At 40.8% G+C, this 22,452-nt stretch overlaps 1 protein-coding gene across 13 annotated transcripts in view; it reads right to left on the reverse strand.

Moving 5' to 3' along the window:
- Window positions 1-22,452, reverse strand: part of LOC124969861 (zinc finger protein 655) — a 50,182-nt gene that overhangs the window by 27,621 nt on the left and 109 nt on the right. For 3 of the 13 annotated variants that reach the window (XM_047532842.1, XM_047532843.1, XM_047532841.1), the window contains exon 1: window positions 21,337-21,441. Coding sequence is in view for 9 of the 13 variants with exons in the window: in XM_047532837.1 (XP_047388793.1) it covers window positions 7,682-9,075; window positions 9,799-9,903; window positions 19,341-19,467; window positions 19,861-19,946; window positions 21,337-21,472 (1,848 nt within the window). In the remaining 4 variants the exon portion in view is untranslated. Of the gene's footprint in view, window positions 1-1,634; window positions 2,032-2,165; window positions 2,535-5,276; window positions 9,076-9,798; window positions 9,904-15,331; window positions 17,475-19,340; window positions 19,468-19,860; window positions 19,947-21,336; window positions 21,500-22,243; window positions 22,448-22,452 lie in introns of those variants that run through there. The other 10 variants (XM_047532837.1, XM_047532836.1, XM_047532840.1 and 7 more) reach the window with 10 other exon arrangements.

Here is a 22,452-nt window from a genome sequence, read left to right on the forward strand (position 1 = left end):
GGCTAAATTGCCGGTGGGGGAAGGTTGTCAATCCGCTATCAGGTCAGCAACAGGCTGTTATCAAGTTTGGCAGTGCTAAAAAAATAATGGATCAAATATTCAAAAACTGAAATTTATTTATTTGGAATTCAGAAATTCCAGGTTGTGTCACAGCAGTTACTCAATAATGTGAATTCTCTGGGGGAAAAAAGGAAAAGAAAAGTAAAGGAAACGGGGTTATTTTAGCAGTATAACTGGGAACACAGGTAAGTGCATCCAACCTCCCCTACTGCTTAATCGGCCACCAAATTCCAGGTTTCTGTGTAAATGTCTTGCATCTGTTGATCTGCGCAGCTTCAGAAGCTTCATAGAGAAGACTACCCTGCTCTGAGTCATGGGTTGTGTGGGGTTAGGACAATATAAGGACAGCAAGGTGCATGGGGAAAAGGACACAAAGGCACAGTAGGGGTAGTACATTACCTTGCAATTACCTGTGCAGACACAACAGTCTTGCTGGGTCTGTCTTGGAGTACACTGAAGTAAGACCTTGAAGTTGGGTTGAGGTCACATGGTACAGTACCCTAAATCAGGTTATGGGGCATGTACTGAATGCAGTGTACTGTGAACGATTATGAATATATGAGTCTTTTAAGCATGATAACAAGGACAACTGGCCTCTAAGGTCTCATTCCTCATTTAAAACCTGACTCCTTTCTTACTATACGTTCTTTCACAGCCAAACTCATGAGTTTCTTAAAGCTTCCTGAGCCAATATCCAGTTCACCCTGATGTCCTTTTGAGAACTTCAGCATTGCTTATTGTCCCATAGACCTTCATCACTGACTATTCCCACTTCAACTCCACATTCATGGGTGGATAGGGATTAGTCTCCACATAACAGGAACTTAGAGATGCTGCTTTTGCTAAAAGCGGTGATTCTTCATTTAGGTCTGCAGGTAACAAAAAGCAGGATAAAGCTTGGTATCTCTGCCTTTGTTTTCTATCTGTCTCCTTTATTACCTTAAACTTTGGGTCAGTTCCCAGTTAGCTCTGCACACAGGTATGTTAATCATCAGAGGAGTGTTCATCTAAGGTCTTTAAACCTAAAGATCCTCTCAGCACCCTGAAGATAGAGCTAAGATGCTCTGTCAATAGTTACGTCGATATGGCAAAATTGACTAACTTCTTTTCCAGCTTTTCACCATTACCTTTTCTGTTTGGTTTTTGGGGCAAGTGGCAGGATCTGGTTTGTTGGAACCTCCAGGGTCAGGCCTCTGGGCCCAGGACTAACATGGGTAACACCAGTACCTCGTACTAATTACCCCATGAAAGTTTAAATTAAGTTAGCCTGAACTCATTATTAGAAGACTAAATTTGTGCAAGAAAAATCCCCAAACATAAGCCATGATGTGGACAACCAGAATCTTTGTAACCCAATTAAATAATCCAACTCCACTTTTTAAAAAAAATGGCCATACACCAGATTAACTGATGGTCTGGCAGACTGAAATAGAAATACTGATAAAAGTAGTTCAACCTCATTTTCAACAGCAGGTGGCTGACCTATTGTACTCCACCAATGAGGCACCCCCTTCAAGTTTATACCTCAGGTAAAGGGGGCAGGAGTGTCAGGTATCCAGTCTTTTCCAGGAAGCTGGTATGCATGCATTTATTTATTCATATATTTACTGAACTTCTCCAAGCACCAAGCAAGTTAACTGGTGCAAGTTGAACTGGTGCCGGAAGGGCAGATTCTCACAACAGCGCTTCTGCAGTCGGACCGGAAACGCGGTTTTTCCACCGACTGGGTCCCACATCTGATACTGCCCCAAGGGCAAGATCTTCTCTGAAAATTCTTCAGAATAGAACACAAGGGAGGCACAGTCACCTCGGGAAATGATGCGAGAAGGGGACAGAGCGAAGGGAGCCGATGAGTGACGTCTTCCCGAGAGGGGCTCCCCACGCAGGAAGAGATGTCAGAAGCTCCATTCTTTCTCCAAGCAGGATCAGGATGGGCGGAAGCAACTACTCCTGCTCGGGGTGCAGCCAGCTCTGCAAAAACAGAAGGCACCCGCCGCCCTGGACCCAGACCTGTATCCGAAAGGGGTCCCGCAGCCCCGACAGCCCCTTCTTGGCCTGGGGTCTCTGCCACAGACCTCGTATCACCGTGGAGCCCCGAAACTCACTCGCTCATCCCCAGGGGCCCTCAGGGTCCTCCGCATGCAATTCCGAGTCCCCTCTAGGAGGCTCGGAGGTCTACCTCGATGGCAAGTTCGCTAGCCGCTGGGGAACCCGGACCGAGTTGGATGGCGAAGGGCGTCCGGCCTTCCCCGAAGAGGGACTGAGGGTGAGACCGATCCCTTTACCTCCCCTTCATTGCCAAGTGGACCTAGTCTAGTTAGGTTGCTGGCTTCCTTTGCCACTGCCCCGTGTGCACTCCGTCAGTGCTCCCCGTGACTCCCCGCCAGCTCCACCTCCCTTCGTCATGCCAAGGCCAGGCTGACCAGCGGGACCAGAACTGTGTCACCGTCCACAGTCCTTTTCACCTCAACTGCTACCCGTTTTGCCTAGAGTATATAAATAAAGAGGAGGACCAGCCTCGACCAACAGGCAGGAAGTCTTAGAGAAAAGGCCACCAGCCTACCCTGCCAGATGTACGGTTTCGCTAGAGGACTATCTGATATGCAGAAGCAGGAGAAAAAGAAAAAAACATAAACTTGTTGTTAAACCCAGAAACAGCAGCTACCGGCTATGGAGCACTTAGGGTGACATTATGTCATGATCTTCACAAGCGTAGAAAGCTGGTATTCTTTTCCTCTTTTACCATTGCCAGCAGCTGCATAGAGTAAGCATCAAAAGTAGCATATTTTGAACTCTGGCCTACTCCAACCAGAGCCAGGGTCGCTAACTACTGCCATGAAGGACAATGGAAGAAAACTGGAGGCTGTGATATAAAAAAAAGACAAGCTGGAAAGTATATCCAAGGTGTAATTTTATGAACATGAATGAAATATAAGCTAAAAAATGTTTTTAAAAAAATAGGTTGGGCTGGGGAGATAGCTCAGTCGGTAGAGTGCTTGCAAGGCAAGCACAAGGCCCTGGGTTCGATCCCCAGCACCGCAAAAAAAAAAAAGGTTAACCATTTTCTAAAAGCAGAGTGAATGAGAAATGTTAGCAGAATAAAAAATTACGGTACTTATTTTGTTGATTTGTATATTGCAATATCTGAAATCATTTACTCTGGGATTAAACATTGGTACCTTTGCAGTCGTATTTTGAAGGGAGTACTGATGTGATACCATGATACAAATGTTAGGGACAGGTGCCCATTTGCTGGCTCCAGCAGGGAATAACTGTCAGGAGGCAGTTCCTATTCACAACCCAGGATACCCAATCCTTTCTCTAGTTGTATCTAAATTCTCCAAATCCAGGGGATCCTTCCTCTGACAATGCTGGTCTTACAGTGCTAAATGTCTGTTCATTATTTCCCTCAATTTTAGAATTCATCTTAGCCCTCTTCTAAATTTATTGGTTTTTCTGTTAATATTGCATTAACTTTTCTTTAATATACCTTTCAAGAGCAATTTTGAGACATCTTTTTTTAACTTTTTTAATGTGCTGAGGATCACACGTGGTAGGCAAGCACTGTACACTGAGCCACAACCTCAGCCCTTAGGGTTCACTTTTGAGTAGTGATCAATACCTTTTATATTATCTCATGTAACTTTCATATTATCGTGAAGACAAGGAAACTAGAGGTTAAACTTCCAAAGCCAAATCTCAAGTATAGGTGTGTATAATTCTAGTCATTGCTTTACTACTCTAACCTGCAGTCCTCTTATAAAGTTTGATTTTATCAGGTGAAATGCACCTGTTGCCTAGTATTGATATCAGTGCTTAGCAATTTTACTACTGAATTAATGAGGTTACATTTTTCAGACATGGGAATTCCATTGTACTTTGCTGAGTCCCTGGGGGCCTCCTTTGAACTATTCTTAAACCTGCTCAGCAGGACTTGGGGTGTACCTCTGTGGTGGAGCACACGGGAAGTAAGGTCTTGAATTCAATCACTCGGAAAGGGGGTGGCTGCTCAGTTGCTCACATACTACTTCACAGGGTAAAGCTTTTCTATAGGGAGCCCCCTTATTCATTACCTTGAAAATGCCATACTCTCATGTCTAAGCCCAACACACTACCCCTTTTGCTTAAAATATTCTCCAATCCTGTTCCAGTGCACCCCACGTTTCTAGTCTATCTGTATCCTTTTCCATGCCTAAAATCAAATTTGCTTGTTACCTGCTTTGTTCCACTGCTTTAACTAGAAGTAATAATAAACATGGTTAAGGACATGTATCCATCAGGGTTAGCAGGAAAATTAAGAACAAAATGTGGAGCATTGAGAATTGGAAATGTGCAACTAGTTGATGGGAACAGGGATATCACAGCAGGAGACAGAACTGGGAGTTTTGACATTGCTGAAATTATCTAAGCTGTGTCAAAGAAGGGTTCTGACTAGCTCCTTAAAAACATCTCCTGGGGATATAGCTCAGCTCATAGAATGCTTGCCTGTCAAGCTCAAGGTCCTGGGTTCAATTCCCAGCACTGCAAAAAGAGCTCTGGGAATCTTGGGATCAGTTGTAGACAGACAATACTGAATCACTGGCTATGTAATGGGAAGTGAAGAGCTATCAAAGAAAACTTCTGAGTTCTGAGATGTATCTGACAGCATCCTTAATTTCTCTACACTTCAGTTACTCCATAAAACGAAGCCAGCTCCCTTGTGGAATTGTGGTGAGAATTGTTTGACTATGTACACACCTATATGTGCATGTAAGTAGGTGGAGCGACAGTAGATAAACTGGATGACCTTCTATATATTTCTTCTCTTCCCTCCCGCTTCAAGACCAGAAAGACTAAAGAACACAAACTCAAATCATAATGGACTAATTAAACATCTTGAAGAGGCAAGTTACTCACACTCAAGGGCTATTTTGGCTTTTCATTTTTTAAAATGTATTTTACTTATCAAGAAAAAATACTCTTTCTGGTTCTAGTGAAACATGAAACTACTCTCATTTCCTGTACTGGTAACACCTCAACTGAATAGCCCTTTAAATCCTAAATATGCAGCCAGTCTGTGGAGAATCAAATTTCGCATTCATACAAAACAGGCTGATCCATTCTTGTTATGAAGCAAGTGAATTTCGGGGAAGAACAAAGTTGCAGTCAGGAAGGTGATTCCAAGGACTTTCAAATGCTTCTGGCTGAGGCCTTCAGATTTTGTTTGAAACAGATTCTCAGAATATTAAGCACACCTTTATTCAAGTAGAAGTACAAAAGCACATTCCTAAACCAAATGCATACATGTGATTTTTACATATTCTGCTATTGAGGGATTACTTAATCCTCTGTAACATAGTCACCAGAGGTGACTATTGGTCTCTATAAGTAAGGGTATACATGTTTGATAGAAAAAACAAAAACAACAACAACAAAAAAAACATGCATTCATTTGCTTTTACATTTAGATCATTATATATTTCATTTAGGTCCCCACTTTGCCCTGATGAGATCCTAAGCTCGCTGATGGCAAAGCAGCAAAATATAGTGGCAGAACTGGCCTAGAGGTTAGCCACAAAAGGCTTATAGAGCAATATATTTTTATATATTTGTTAAGGATCTCTAGTGAATATTATAACATCTGAACAATGAAAGCCTCAATTGCTGGACTGACAACTAGAATTTTAAGTAACACTTGTCTTATTCACAAGTTGTTATGAAACTTATGATGGAAAAACAATAAAATGCTTTGACCACATCTAAAATATTACGAACTCTTTAGATATATGACAGTAACCTAGAACTCTGGAGACAATATCTGTAATCACTTTTATCAAACAAAAAAGTCATGTTCTTTTATATGGCCTGTAGGTTCTATTAAAATACAAAAATATAAGCCAGTGCTATGGTGCATGGCTGTAGTCCCAGCTACTTAGGAGGCCTGCTGGAACCCAGGAGTTCAAGGAGTTCAAGCCTGGGCAACAAAGTGAGATCCTCTCTCAAAAGAAAAATGATGACACACAAATAATTATACACAAAGGCCCCACACTTCAAATACTATCCTGGATTCAAAGGGTTTGGGGATACAAACTGATAAAGTAATCCTAACGGTTAAATTTTTATCAGGAACAGACCTGCCATACTCTTGAAATATTGTCTCTAAAGATATCACATAAGAATAACAACATCTTACTGAAGGTTGTACTCCCTTGTGAAGTTTTCTGATTTTTTTTTTTTTTTTTGTATGTTTGCCCTATCAAAAGCAGACCTGAGCATTTTGCTGGCCTTCAATAGAGGCATATAAAATAATTCTAAACTTAGACATGCAGAACAGGCACTGAATGACTGTAGCTAGGCTACCAGGAGTCTGATTGGCTCCCTGATGTCTCCAACATCTTTTTTTAAGAGAGCTGTGGATGCAGACAAAGCAGCTAAAAACTTTTATGTCACTTGAAAATGTTTAGCTGCCTGCCACAAACTTAGGGAGATTAAATCCCCCATACTTACAGATGGGCTGGATGTAGACATTCTATTCTCTTAAAAGACAATGTTTTGCTTTAGGAAAGAAAACACCAGACCAGCAACATCAAAGTAGGAATAGCATACCTGCTGATTGAAAGCTTAAAACTAGGAAACCATCATTTGAAGGTGCTTAAGAGAATTCGGAAAACCAAGGGTTATAGCTGTAAAGTTCCTTAGCAAAGTGCAGCCTGAGTCTGTTGTGGAGAGAACTTGAGCCCAGAACAGCAGAAAAAGCTAATTGAGCTACTTTTCCAGAAGTTGGTGTGTTTTAACAATGGTGTATTGTGTTAACAATATAGGAAAACTGTGAATAATAAACCAATTTCAGGAAAAATAAAAATGTGTATAGACCATGTTAAAATACAAAATAGCTTAAATGAATCTATAAATAAAATATACATAACTACTTAGACCACTTATTAAGGAATGCCATAAGAAAACAGGACTGCATTTATCAGACTAGTTTCTATAACGGAAAAGATTGGAACTAAATACTAACTAACAATTTCATACACAAGTAATAACAATTTTATCTCCCATTCTTTGATGTCAGGTAAAGCCTGAAATATAGTGGCAAATTTCTCCATCTGCATTATCTCAGATTCTCATCTGGTACAAATGTTCTTATTATGACAAAGACTTGATGAATACCTACAGAAATATCTGCCATGTTTACTACACTCAAATGACTTCTCTTGGCATAGATTCTTTAATACTGAATGTTGGGTTATGAGAGAATTTCCTCACACACATACACATTTATTACACTGACAGCCTTTCTGCATGGCATGAATCTGATACTGACCCACGGTAGTTTGGCTAATGACTTCACATCAATTACAGTAATGGAATTTTATTCCAGTATGGATTCCCCAGTTGTGACTAAGGTATGAAAACAGTGTGAAGAATTTACCACACTGAGTACATTCTTAGATTTTTCTCACTGGTATAGACTGGTAAAAGAGCCAATTAAGAGTTTAACATTAAAAGCTTTCCAACCTCTGTCATTGTCAAAGGGTTTCTCTGTGGTGAGAATTCTCTCATGCTGAATAAGGGTCAGGCTACGAGTGAAAGCTTGACCACATTCGATACGTACATGACTTCTCCCTGGTGTGAACTCTCAGATGTTGAATGAGGCCTGAACATGACTAAATGTCTTCCCACGTTCATCGCATTCATAAGGTTTCTCTTTGGTATGAATTCTTTGATGTTGAACAAGGTGTCCTCTCTGACTGAAGTTCTTTTCCCATGCATCACAATCAAAGACTTTTTCTCTGGTGAGAACCTCTTGTTGCAGGGTAAGATCTGAGCTATGACTGAAACTTTCCTCATAATCATTACATTCATATGATTTCTCTTTCCTGTGTATTTTGTGATGCTGAATAAGGCATGAGGGTTGACTGAAAGCTTTTCCACACTCATTGCATTCATGTGGTTTCTCTCCTGTGTGAATTCGTTGATGCTGAATTAGATGTGAATTCAATCTGAAGTCTTTTCCACATTCATTACATGTATAGGGCTTTTCTCGGAAACGAATTCCTTGATGTTTCACATAGGCCAACCCACATTCGTCATACTCATAGGATTTCTCTGGATGGTGGACCCTCTGATGTTCAACTAGGTATGAAGTATGACAGAAGTCTCTGCCACAAACAGTACACTTACAGGGCATGTCTCTGTGAATTCTCTGATGTTGAGTAAGGTGTACACTACGGCTGAAGACTCTTTCACAATTGCTACATTTATAAGATTTGGCTTTGGTATGACTCTTCTTATGCTGAACTACGTCTGAGCTCTGACTACAGGATTTATCAGATGTTTCACAGGATTTATCGGATGCTTCACATTTATAGGATTTTTCTCTAGTGTGTATTCTTTTATGTCGACTAAGACTTGAACTCTGACTGAAAGATTTTTCACATTCTTTACATTTGTAGGGTTTCTCTCTAGTATGGATTCTTTGATGTCTAGTAAGGGCTGAGCTCTGATGGAAGATTTTCCCACAAGCATCACATTTGTAGGATTTCTCAGTGGTAGGAATGCTTTCCCATTTACTAAGGTGGGAGAGATCCATTAAGCTTTCTTTATTTTCACTACTCTGAAAATTCTGTGTTAGGTTTATGTGTTCATGTTTACCAGCAGCTGAGTCGTGGCTGAAGTTCATGTCGTACTTATTATCATCAATATTCTGTATTCTAAGAACTCTCTGATCTGTATCAAGGGTAGGGTCCAGACTGAAGCTTTTTTCAGGTTCATTACATTCACTGTTCTTCTCACTGGTGAAGGTTTTCTTGCTGATTGTTATTTGCCTAAACTCTCTCTCCAAAAAAAGAAATTTCCTTAGGATTTCCTGAAGTCTTTCTAATCTGTCCTCAGATTTATATACTTCTCTAGTCTCAGGAACTTGGGAAATATCCTGTTTGAGTCTTCCTACTCTCACTTTGTATGAATGTACTTCTTCCGAAATTCTCTGCTTAGGAATCAACAGCTTGTTCTCTTCTCTGGTCTCTCCATCTGATACAATACATAAATAGAAAATGCAAATGTAATCTGTAGTACCCTGTGCTTAAAGAGAACTCAGAAAGGAGGAAACTAAATGACGTAGTATCTACAAGGATAGAAGAAGTTTATTTACTCTAAATAACAGGCACAAATTCTCAATAGCAGGGGCTGGGGCTATAGCTCAATGGTAGAGTGTTGCCTAGCATTCGTGAGGCACTGGGTTCAATCCTCAGCACCGCATAAAAATAAATAAAGTAAAGGCATTGTGTCCATATACAACTAAAAAAAAAAATCTCAATAGCAGACCTAAGGGCATGAACAAGAGCCGTTAGATAGGATCCAAATGGATCAGGGAGTAGTAAGAACAGATGGAATATTCAGCAGAGTAAGAAGATAATCAGTTAAGGTGTTTCAAAGGGGATAATAATAAAATTTTTTCAAAAGAATTTTAGATAAGCAACTTGACTAGGGACCTAGTACAACTTGTGCATAAGGGGTTAAATGAATAGAAAGGGTCAATTGAAACTGCAGGGAAAGGCAGGAGCTCTGCCTAGCATGCATGAGGCCCTAAGTTATATTCCCAGCAACCCCTGCAAATTAAAAATAAAGGCAGGAGCTCTCCATTCTGGGACAGACAGAGCTCTTTGTTTTGAGTACCAAAGCAGTCACAACTTAGCTCAACAAGTAACCTTCACTTCCCTATTAATTCCATCTAATTGATTCTGCCTTACTCACCTGAGCAGTCATCTTTTAAGACTTCTCTATTCTTAGTGTCCAGATCAAAGACCTGTAGATCTTGTTCCAGCTGGGAGATGCCATCAGCCTTGGAAATTGGAAATCCTGCTCATAGAGAAGGAAATGGGATGTGGCAATTTACCCCCAGATGCTATACCATTCACTTTTTAACTAATGATTAATAGAGAAAAAGTAAGTTCTGAGAAGACATCAGTTAGAAAAGCCTGGAAAATGAGGAAGGCAAAGACTGCCACAAGGAGCTCAGATTTGTGCTCCAGAAAGTGGTATGTTAAGGGTTAAACTGATAACTTGGGAGCAACAATATTCATTTAAACCCTATTCAGACAAAGGAATTTGGGCACGGGTGTGAACCAGTCTTCACAGAAGTTATCATTCACATTATCTTGACCTAAAGATCAATCTTTGCATTAGACCTGGTTTACAAGTATCAAATGGAGATCATCAAAACATCATTTTGCAGACTGGAGAAAGATGAAACCCAAGCACCTGCTGCTGTCTAGTGAGCTAAACTGTAACAACAGAAGAAGAGAAGATTAAATAGTCCAAGGACAACGTTAGGAAACAATTAGAAGATGCTCAATAAGGAGCACCAAAACACAAAAAGGAAGAATTACTTCTTTAGCAAACAATCCATATTTCAAATGACTAGGAGAGAATGAATTTCCTAACACATAAACATGATCAATATTTGAAGAGATGAAAATGCTTATTAACCTGACATTACATAAACTTGCCAAAGGTATACAAATATTACAACTCAACGTTCGTAAAAAGAAAAAACAATTAGTTCCAGTGCACATGAGGAAAACAAATATGACATATCATTACTCATTAGAATTACTGTACACTATTCTTTATCCAACAAGCATTTATGGAATGCCTCTTATATACAAAGAACGAAGGGGATAGAGGGCCCAAGCAAAAGGCCCATCCCCTCAAGGTCCTTAAGAACCTCACACTCTAACTGCAGAGACAGTTAGTTATAAACAACTATAATATCATACAGTGAGAAAAAGTGCATTCAAACATCAAATGGTCTTCTATGGCTTGCATAATGGACTGCTAGGATTTAAAATCTCTTTTAATGCTGAAGCAACAGTCTGCTTCTAAGGGAATAGAACTTTGATAGTATTAGTATCAAAAGGCAGTTTTTATATGTGTTGAGTCTAGCAAATGTCTAGTACCACACATGCAAGATCTTGCTCAAGCCCTCATCTCTAAAATGCTTTCTCTCCACTGAATGTATGTCTATAAAACTTATTATTTGTTCCCCTTATCCTGACATGCCACCAGATAATAGTGTTTTTTTGTTTTGTTTTGTTTTGTTTTTTACTGACAGGTTTTTTGTTTTTTTTTTTTTCCCGGTACTGGGGATCAAACTCAGGGCCTTGTGCTTGTGAGGCAAGCACTTTTACCAGCTGAGCTATCTCCCCAGCCCGATAATAGTGTTTATAGTTGGGTTTTTTTTTTTTGTTGTTGTTTTTTTTTTTTTTTTTTTTGGGCTAATGAGGATTGAACTAAGGGACACTTAACCACTGAGTCACATCCCCAGCCCTTTTTATTTTTTATTTTGAGACAGGGTCTCACTTAGTTGTGTGGGGTCTCCTTAAGTTGCTGAGGTTGGCTTTGAACTTGTGATCCTCCTGCCTCAGCCTCCTAGTTGCTGGGATTTATAGGCGTGTGCCACTGCATGCACCTGGCTATATTTTGAAAAATTGGTTTCATGAATTATTACCCTCACTTGATTTATAAATTCTTTGATAGAAGGAACCAGGTATCTTTTAATTCTTTTGTTGTTGTTCTTGTTTTTGGTACCAGGGATTGAACTCAGGGGCCCTCGACCACTGAGCTACATCTCCAACCCTACTCTATTTTATTTAGAGACAGGGTCTCACTGAGTTGCTTAGGGCCTCACTAAGTTGCTGAGGCTGGCTTTGAACTCATGATCCTCCTGCCTCAGCCTCCCAAGCTGTTGGGATTACAGGTGTGCACAGCTATTTTATCCCAACTTTGTGCCCATGTATCAACATATGAACAGCTTACCAACTTTTATAAAAGTAGCACTGGCCCTGGAAAACATCATGAACCAATAGCTGCCCCTTTAGACCCCATGTAAGAGCCTATGAACAAAGAGATCAGAATAGATCCATGAAAGGCACTTACTGTTTCTGAATGCCAGCCGGGGATTAATAATGTCAGTTCTTTTGGACTCAGTTAATTAAGCTCCTTCACATCAAACAAAACAGTTTTGCTGGGCTGAGAATGTAGCCCAGTGGTAAAGCACTTGACTACCACTCACAAGGCCCTGGGTTGATCCCTGGTACCACTCCCCCAGAAGAGAGAGAGAGATAAAATTTAAGTTACAGTGTGCATAAAGGAGTAAATATTGTGCTCAGAATTCTTATTTTTCCATGCTAGGGATTGAACTCAGAGCCTTAAAACATATGCTAGGCAAGTGCTATACCACTGCCCAGTTGCTTGGATTCTAATAACATATTTGTAACATTTAACTTTGAGGTATTTATTAAGGTGTTTCTCAATATCTAATAACAGAACACATTTTGGTTACTCCCTCTATAGTTACATTTAAAATACAAATGCACAATAAAAGGATGTTTCCACGTGGGATGAGGTATCTGATTTTTTTTTTTTTTTTTTTTTAAATACCAGGGATGGAACCCAGGGGCATGTCACTACTGACCCACATCACCAGCCCTTGTTTGTATTTTATTTTCAGACAGGGTCTCACTGAGTTGCTTAGGGCCTCATTAAGTTGCTGAAGCTGGCTTTGAATTTGCGATCCTCCTGCCTCAGACTCCCCAGCTGCTGGGATTACAGGGATGCACCCAGCGAGGTATCTGATTTTAAACTAGTGTCTAAGGTAATATAAAAATGTACAAGCCAGGCATAGTGGTGCACACCTGTAATCCCAGCAGCTCAGAAGGCAGAGGCAGAAGGATCAGAAGTTCAAAGCCAGCCTCAGCAACTTGGTGAGGCCCTAAGCAACTCAGTGAGACACCATCTCTAAATAAAATATTTTTTAAAAGGGGTGGGGATGTGACTCAGCAGTAAAACATCCCTGGGTTCAATCCCCAGTACCGCCCCCCCCAAAAAAAATATTGTACGTGAGAAAATATCTAACAGGCAGAAACACAAAACCATAGAAGAGGCCTGGGGTGGTGGCACAGTGGTAGAACACTTGCCTAGCACGTATGAGGCATGGATTTGAGTTTCAGAACAGCATAAAAAAAATAGTTTTTATGTCCATCTAAAACTATTTTTTAAAAAACTGTAGAAGAGGAAAAAATGGTTTGAGATAGCCTTAAAGTCAACTGATTAAGTCAACTTAATCAAAGTATTAAGGTTTACTAAGCACTTAGTAGGACACAAAGCACCATACAAGAAGCTATACAAGTTTTCACTCATTTAACACTCACCATAACTTTATAAGATAGGAACTATTATTTTTCTCATTGAACAAATGGAAATACTAAGATTCAGAGAAGTCTAAGTAAATTCCCCAAGTCACAGTAAGTGATTAAGAAAGCTAAGATTCAAATTCAGTCTTATTTCAGAATCTGGCTTTTAGAAGCCAAGCCTGGTGGTGCAGGCCTGTAATCCCAGCAATGCAGGATGCTGAAGCAGGAAGATCACAAGTTTGAAGTCAGCCTCAGCAATTTGATCAGGCACCTAAGCAACTTAGCAAGATCCCATCTTAAAAAAGGGCTGGGGACTTAGCTCAGAGGTAAAGCACTTCTGGGTCTAATTCCCCACAGCCCCCACTACCGAAAAAAAAAAAAAAAAAAAAGAACCTGTCTTTTAAACATTCTACTAGAAAAAATAATGGTTGTGCTAGGCGGTATAATGGCACAGACCTATAATCCCAGGCACTTGGAAAGCTAAGGCAAGAGGATTACAAATTCAAGGCCAGTCCCAGCAATTTAGCAAGACCCTGGTCTCAAAATAAAAAGGGACTGGGGATGCAGCTCAGTGGGGTAAATCACCCCTGGGTTTAATCTCCAGTACCCCCATGCCCCCCAAAAGAGAAAGAAAAGGTAATTAGAATAAAACACAAAGAGCTAGCTAGGATCCTAAGAATTTGCAATCACAGAAATTTTAACTAAAAGGCATCTAGAAGATCATTTCATGTCAATGAAATAAAAATCTCTTATAATAAAAATTCTAACTCCTAGAAAACAGTCTAAGCAATGTTCAATTTGAGAAAATTCCACTATAAAGAAATAATCTGAATATATTCTTAATCATTTTGATTAGTAAATCTCATCTATAACTCATATCACTTGCTGTGCTTTCCAAAAAACTGCAGTAACTAGCATGAGCCAGGTACTTACATACATTTACAATATACAATTTAATTTGTATAATATGTACAATTTAATCCTCAGCATGACCCAGAAAAGTAGACATTATTTTTCATGTTTATAGATGAAGAAACCAAATGTGGATTAAATAATCTGCTCAATGTATCACAGTTGGTAAACAGAATCAGTGTTCGGTTCCACAATCCATAGTCTGTCCATCTATCATACTGCCTGTCACAGAAAGCATTAATGGTAAGTTTTCTTGCCAATGACCTGAATGCCTTTTTTCTACAATTTAACTTGAAACACTATGCTTTCAAAACATGCACTTGCTTTAAATTTTTTCCTGTCTAAAATTACTTTTTATTCAAACCTTTTTATCTTTTTCATTTAAATTTTTAAGAGTTTTTAAATGAGATTCTAAACTGTCTTTAGGGCTGGGTTTGTGGCTCAGTGGTAGAGTGTTTGCCTAGCATGTGTGAGGAACTGGGTTCGATCCTCACCACCACATAAAAATAAATTAAATAAAGGTTCATCAACAACAAAAAAAAATTAAATTAAATTAAATTAAAAAAACTGTCTTTAAAAATAACATTTAGAATTTACCTTATTCGGCTTGTTGCTCTTACCAGGGTTGTGCTAAGATTTTAGCACAACCGAAAGCTTCATGTTCTTCTTCCTGATCCTTAATAATTTTGCAAATAAAATCTTTCCTGGGGCTGGGGAGATAGCTCAGTTGGTAGAGTGCTTGCCTTATAAGCACAAGGCCCTGGGTTCGATCCCCAGCACCCAAAAAAAAAAAAAAAAAAAAAATCTTTCCTTAGCAATAGCATTCTTTTGTAGATACCTATTGTGCTGGAATGAATCCATAGATGGCTTTATTTCTTGAATGCATATCCTTTCTGGTTCTGAGCTATACAAATTGGCCTGTCTATCCAATTTATCACAGTTATTTTGAAGTTTTCCTGCCATTCAATACAGATAACCCATCAAAAATATTAAAAATGCTATATATGTTTGAACTTATTGACCTACTGACCTGAAACACCAAAAAGAGTATAGGCGCTGGGCACTTAGCTGCCTATAATCCCAGCAGCTGGGGAGGCTGAGGCAGAAGGACCAAAGTTCAAAGCCAGAGCCAGTCTCAGCAACATAGAAAGATCCTGTCTCTAAATAAAATATTTTTAAAAGGGCTAGGGATGTGGCTCAGTGGTTAAGCCTTGGTATCACAAAAAAAAAAAAAAAATAGAGGCATAGACTATAGACAGACCTGTGTTCCAAGCCCATCACTGATCCTGCAAAAAAATCACTTAACTTTCCTGGGCATCAGTTTTCTCAGATACAAAGTAAAGATAATACCTTCTCTGTTCACAGGGTAATGCTAAGGCCTAAAAGAGAAAGAGAGAGAGAAAGAGAGAGAAAGAGAAAGAGAGAGAGAGAGAGAGAGAGAGAGAGAGAATGAATATCTAATAACACATTGTCTGCTCAGTAAATGGTAAATAGCCATGACAGTAAAAAACATTCTGTGCGAAATCCCTGTTGTCCTCCATGGCATCGAGTTCAAATAGCAATGGTATGTGCCAAACATTCCAGATCTACAGACTCATTTATCATCAACAAAAATTCCGACAAGAATGTTTTGAACACCACCATCTAATAAGGCATCTACCACAATAACCCATGTGAAACGCAACCCAGTCCCCTTTCTGGATCTTAATCTCTAGCTCTCACTCACAGGTCACCACTCTTTGGATACAATCCTTAAACCAGTTATTCATTCACTTCAACAGAATATGCTTCTTTTTAAATTTGATAATAAGAACTATTTACCTAGTTTTTTACTCAGTCATTTATACTTTATATAATTTACTATCTAGTAGAAGCACATACCCAAAGGACCAAAGTTCTAATGACTGTGTCAAATACAATTCAGAGCTACTGCCACAGGAAAAAGATGTAAACTAGACAGTGGGACTGTTAAATCAGGGACTGATCATAAAGTCTTTATGTTACAACCCCAAACAGTAAGTAAAATAATAAACAGGTAACTTTAATTCCATGGAGTTTGCTGAACCCACAAACATGAAAATAACTTCCCAAAGACTGTAAAAATAATTGCTAAGGAGATGCAACTGACTTGGTCACAAACACAGGTTGAGTAGGAGGGTTTCTTGTTGTATGTCTGGCATTGTGAGTGTGCATGCACGTCTTGTGTGTGCAGAAATGAAAGAAAATGGGATGAAGTTCAGCTTGGCATGTTGTGCTACGTGACTGCATTGAACTGCTACAGTTTTTTTTTACTCCAAAAAATAGACAGGTTAACTGTTGGAAATTCTGTAATTATTAGGTAAAATTAACAGTAGTTTACAATTATATATATCATTTTACAATTTACAAAGTTATTAAATATACATTCATTTTGATGCCCTGAAATAGAGATTTAATTTTTTTGCCCTCCCATTTCCCCTCCATTAAGAATAGTTCTAAGGTGTTGGGCACTGTGGTGCACACCTGTAATCCCAGCAACTTGGGAAGCTGAGGCAGGATTGCAAATTCAAGGTCAGCCTCAGCAATTTAGCAAAACCTTGTCTCAAAATAAAAACTAAAAAGGACAGGTGATGTAGCTTAGAGATAAAGTGCCCCCAGGTTCAATACCCAGTACAAAAAAAAAAAACAGTTCTAAGGAACAAAGGGACACTTAATCAGCAAAGGTAATAAAAATAAATCAATCTATATAGTGACACAAAGAATCAAGGGGAGGAAGGCAGGCCCTTGAAGGAGAAAACTACGTTAAACACGATGAAAGCCAAGGGGGTCACAAAAGAGTAGGGCAACACAAGGGGCAGGTCGTGTTCACTACAGAAAAGAAGGGGCACAGAGCACATATTCCACACTCTAAAATAAAAGGAAAAGACCATAACTGAAGAGTTGGGGTTGAACTTCAGTTTCTCAGAACACAAGCAGCTGATCACCAAGCACCATTTCTAAATGAACTGGGTTCAAAATTCATCTGTTTGCAAGAAAGGGCTTTTGCCCCTTGTATCAGGAATTTAACAAAGCTCATTTGAGAAGCTGCAATTTTACATAGTGGTGGCATTCTGGGAAGCATCTATTCCAATTAATCAAGTTTATTATCTTACAATTGTGGAAAAGGAGTTTCCGAGCAGGGCCGAGCACTACCGATGGAAATCCGATACTTGGGCCATCTCTTGGAGATTCCTGCTGTAAGAACTGCAAGTGTTTCTCCAGAGAAAGCACTTGCCTGGGTATGACTCAGGGCTGGGCAGGAATTCACACAATGAATCCGGGTGGTGGGAAGGCGAAGAAGTATGCCTATAAAGATCAAAGAGCCAGGAATGGAAAACACACTAAAAACTTTCCCAGTGGGCAGACTGCCACCCCGCAGGTAAGAAGGCCTCTCGAATCCTGAGTATAATCTGGAAAATAAAGAAATGTCCTAGATGCCACCTAAATAGGCAAAGCTAAAAAGAAAAAAAAAAAAAAAAAAGCTATAAGTAAATAAATGTGTGCGTGTTCACACACACACAAAGAGTACAGAAGACCGGGAAATAAAAAACCATGCTCATCAAGGAGACTGCCAACAACTCCCCACTGGTGCTTCTCAACAGTGCTACAGGTTGCCTAATCCTTGCTCCTACTATCCAGAATGACAAAGGAGAGACGTTCAGTTACCTCACTAAGGTGGGTAAAGACTTCGGGTTGCCCTGGGTGTGGTTACTTGGGATTACCATCTAGGTGACTCACTGAAATGAACTTACAGTGAGTCATGCTTTTAAACAAAGTCTCTTAAATTTGTCTGACTGGAGATAAATTGGGGATCTTAAAGTGAGGGAGTACTCAATAAAAAGAAGAGAAGATGAGAGAAGAGATAGGGAAGACATAATGGGAGGTGAGATCACTGAGGTACTATGAAAATCATGAGAGGACTATGTGGCTTTTACTCTGCATGAAACAATGGACCCACTGCAAGTCTTAGAGCAGAAAAGTGACTTGATTGGATTTATAATTTTAAAGGGTTACTCAGGATGTGATGATAAGAATAAAGTGAAGGTAGGCAGAAACAGGGAAACTCTTTCAGAGATTATGCAGTACTCTAGGGAGGCATAATGGTGGCTTGAACAGGGAAGTACCAGTGAAGGCAGTGACAGTGGCTAAATTTGGATATATTATGAATAGTTAACAGGTTGGATATAAAGTATGAGAAAGTGAGGAGCTCAGGTCTTGGGGTCTGGTTTGGAGATGGAACCTAGGACCCTGCACATGCTAGGCAAAAGCACTACCACTGAACTACTTCCCTAGCCCTAGTCTATCTTTTAAAAAGGTACTTCCTCCTAGGACAATGAGAAAATCTCAGGTACAGAGTCACTGAAATACCAGAGAGCAGAGTCTGGTTGGGGTTGGGAGGCTGCTCTAGAGTGTCTTGTAAAAAAGAAAAAAAAAAAAGAAAGGTAAGGTGAGAACTTATGCAAAGTACAAGCAAGTTTCTCTTTGCTAACAGGCAACAAAAGTCCCATAAGAGCATGAAATATGAACTGGGATAAGGAGTAGACAACCCAAAGGAATCTTAATTATCCACCCCTAGAAGCCAACCTTAAAAGTAGATAATTCAAAAGTTTTAAGAACTGAAATCTGCCAGGTGTAGTGGTGCACGCCTGCAAGCCCAGTAATTTGGAAGAGTGAGGCAGGAGGATCTTAGGTTCAAGGTCAGCTTCAGCAACTTAGCAAGGACCTAAGCAACTTAGTGAGACCCTGTCTCTAGCCAGGCACAGTGGTGCACGCCTATAATCCCAGGGGCTGGGGAAGCTGAGGCAGGAGGATCACAGTTTGAAGCCAGTCTCAGCAATTTAGCAAGGCTGTAAGCAACCTAGTGAGAACTTGTCTCAATATAAAAAATAGGAAGGGCTAGCTAGGGATGTGGCTCAGTAGTTAAACGCCCTTGGGTTCAATCCCTGGTTTCCCCCCACCCCCCAAAAAAAAGACCCTGGCTCTAAAAAAATTAATAGGGCTGGGGATGTAGCTCAGTGGTAAAGCCTCCCAAGTTCAATCCCTAGTACTTCAAAGGTAGCGGGGACTGAAATCGGAGCCATACCCTACTGACCTTCTCAGAGACCTCACACCTCCTCAAAAACAAGAAGAAATCCAATAGATACATTGAGAAATAAGAAAGACGGTCCTTACCCAGTGAGACCACGTTCCCATAATTCTCTAACATCACTTCTCTGTAGAGGTCCCTCTGAACAGGGTCCAGGCATCCCCATTCCTCTCGAGTAAGGTGCACAGCCACATCCTCGAATGTCACAAACTCCTGAAATAACACATTCTGGCTGCTCTGGGGAATGAGGCCACTGTAGCACCATGGCCAGAAAATGAGGATGATGACAGAGAGGGCATCCAGTGTGTATTTACATTGGGGAGGAGGGAGAACAGATTAGAACCTAGGGAATAAATCCCCATTAACCCTTAAATACGGAGTAAGTGCCCAGCATAGCACGAGGGACAAAGAAGGTTTGCTTGTGGTATTGGGGAGATGGAACAGTGTTTTGTGTGAAGTGCAGGTCTCTGAAGAGGATCAGTTCCCAAATTGGGGTCTGCTATTGAAAAAATACCAGGCAAGGATTAATGGATGGGATGAGGGAGAGGTCACACTCATATCAGCAGCAAGAGTCCCTGAGGAAAAGCAGAGGGTTCCTCAGCTCACCTGGTACCCGGCTGTCAGCAGCGCAGCTGCCTGGTCTCCTGGGCTTCCCCCGTGGGGAAGAGCAGGCACCTGGGGAACAGGTGGAGCTGAGGGAGGAGAAAGGAGCCAAGAGTGAGAGCAGCCCCTCCCCAGGGCTCCCTTTCAGAAGAGGCCTCTCTAGCCCAAGGGGTGTCAGTGGGACCTCCTTTACATCAATATTCTAGTAAAACCAGTGAACATTTTATCAGGCATTAGGTGTGTCTACTCTGCTCCTCCACAGTACTTCACGGCCTACTTACACATGTTTAGACCTGTGCTACCGGATTTTATTAGGAATTCTCATATTTCACTTATCCCCATGACATGACATTCTTCTCACAAAAGGACAAGCATCATACCTGTTCTACAGACGGTCAAAGCAAAGCATAAAGACTTGTAGCGACTTATCCAGGGCCAAAGTTATTTAAGAGACTTCTGACACTTTCCCAGACATCATTCTATAAATCTATTAAGCCTCTCTCTTATGTGTACAGGCACTGTCTCTGCAATCAGTGTGTAAGGCTCCCAGGAACAAGGAGCCTCACCCTCCCAAAATGCCCTATACCATCCTACACACTGTGGCACAATCTACATTGCAACACACAAGTTGTTTCAGGCACTGGAGCAGGCTATAGCAATCCAAAACACAATTCTCAAAAAACAAAGGAAAAAAAAAAAAAAAAAAAGACTTGACAACCTATTTATAGACAAAAATGTGACTGCATTGTCAATATATAACATGTATGTGTTCAAACAGGCATTGTGCTCAACCAAGGAACTGAATCAGATTAGTCACAAGCACTGCAGTTGGAACAGAAAGGCAAGTGGCAAAGTAAGTAAAGTGAAGAGGGGAAGAGAAAGGTCCTGGATCTAAGAGGAAATGAGAGCCAAGCTAGGATTGTGAGATACGGCAAAAGTAGTAGCAAATCTCAGAAATTATTCTGGTTGTGTTAAGTAGGATGAAGTGAAGGTTGTATGAAAGACAACAACCAGAGCAGAAAATGAGTGACTACCACTCTGCTTATTAAAGAAAGATAAGCTGGGCTCAGTGGTGTATGCCTGTAATCTCAGTGACTTGGGAGGCTGAAACAGGAGGATTGCCAAATTCAAGGCCAGCCTCAGCAACTTAGTGAGATCCAGCAACTCAGTGAAACCCAGCAATTAAGCAAGACCCTGTCTCAAAATAAAAAATAAATTGGATTGGGGATGTAGCTCAGTGGTAAAGCACCCTTTGGTTCAATCCCCAATACTAAAAAAGAAAGAAAGAAAAAGAAAAAGAAAAGATGAACAGTCCTTAATGAAGAGACCCAGACCAGGAATGAACTGAGTCACACCTGTCCCTTCCAGTCCTCCCTCTACAGGAAAACTTCTTATTCAAGTTCCTAGCCTCACCCTGGCAAGCCCAGGAGACCCTCTACACTCCCATTCTCCTGGATATAAGTGTTGTCTCTGCCTTACCCCCAGTGAGTCCCTGTTCCATGTCGGTGTCCTGCAGGAACTGAGATTCTGGGGAAAGACACTCAGACTGTGTCTCCAAAGACTGAAACTGGACCCTTGGTGATCCTGCTGCTTCCTGGGCCGATATTTCCTCCATCCCTGTTCTGGAGGACAATGACCATCACTGCAAGGTGAGATTAGAAGAAATTATTGTAATAAGTTAAAATATCACGTCAATTTTTATCCCACGGACTTAGCACAGTATCTTATACAATGTAGATACTCAATAAAAACTAGTTAACAACGATTAACCACTCCAAATAAACAACAAGAGGAAAATGGGATATTATTCAGTTTCAAATACTTAAGATCCAAATCATTGGGTCGTAGTTCGCAGGTTTATTTGAACTCCACTAAATCTGAATTTACAGGATTTCTTTAAGGAAAAAAAAAAAAAAACACTACACGTGAATGTTGTAAAGCTTCCTGTAGAAAGTTTAAAGTATTTCAAATGTACCACCTATTTCTGGAGTCTCAAACTCGTACCCAGAGAAATACGCTCGTTGTGATTACTCATTGTTTTCTAAAGCAAGTCCCTCAGGAACTATTTGGTAACAATGACAGCCCACTTGAATGACTGAATGGGCCTAAATCATAATCAAACTCAACCTTGGGGGTTAGACCTTTCGTCAGACTGGGTGGGCAGTCTGAGAGTAACACACAGCAGGGCTGCGACTCAAAGAGGTTTGACTACTGCCCTTCAAAACCAAGGACGCGACTGGGTTACGTCCTCCTTCCACAACCCCGTCTAAGGGCCCTCGGCAGGCTCCTCACTTGGTGCGCGAAAGGCCTCGCCTAACGCTGCCCTCCTCCCACTTCCCTTTTAGGCGAAAACAGAAACCCAAAGGGCGACGCGGGTCATACAGACCCAGCTCACACCCAGGCACGGTCACCGAGTTCTGACCGCCGGGCCCTCGGTCCGCGCCGGGCTTCCGGGAGAAACAGGCCCTCGCGCGCTCCAAGAGAGACGGGAACAGCCTTCAGCCGAGGCCCGGGTCGCCGCCTCCTCCTCCTCCTGGGGAGGCGAAACAACGGGTCGCTCCCACGGCGACGCGAGAACGGCTTCCGGGGGACTCA

Source organism: Sciurus carolinensis, chromosome 18 (genome assembly GCF_902686445.1).
Source record: "Sciurus carolinensis chromosome 18, mSciCar1.2, whole genome shotgun sequence".
Taxonomy (NCBI): Eukaryota; Metazoa; Chordata; class Mammalia; order Rodentia; family Sciuridae; genus Sciurus; species Sciurus carolinensis.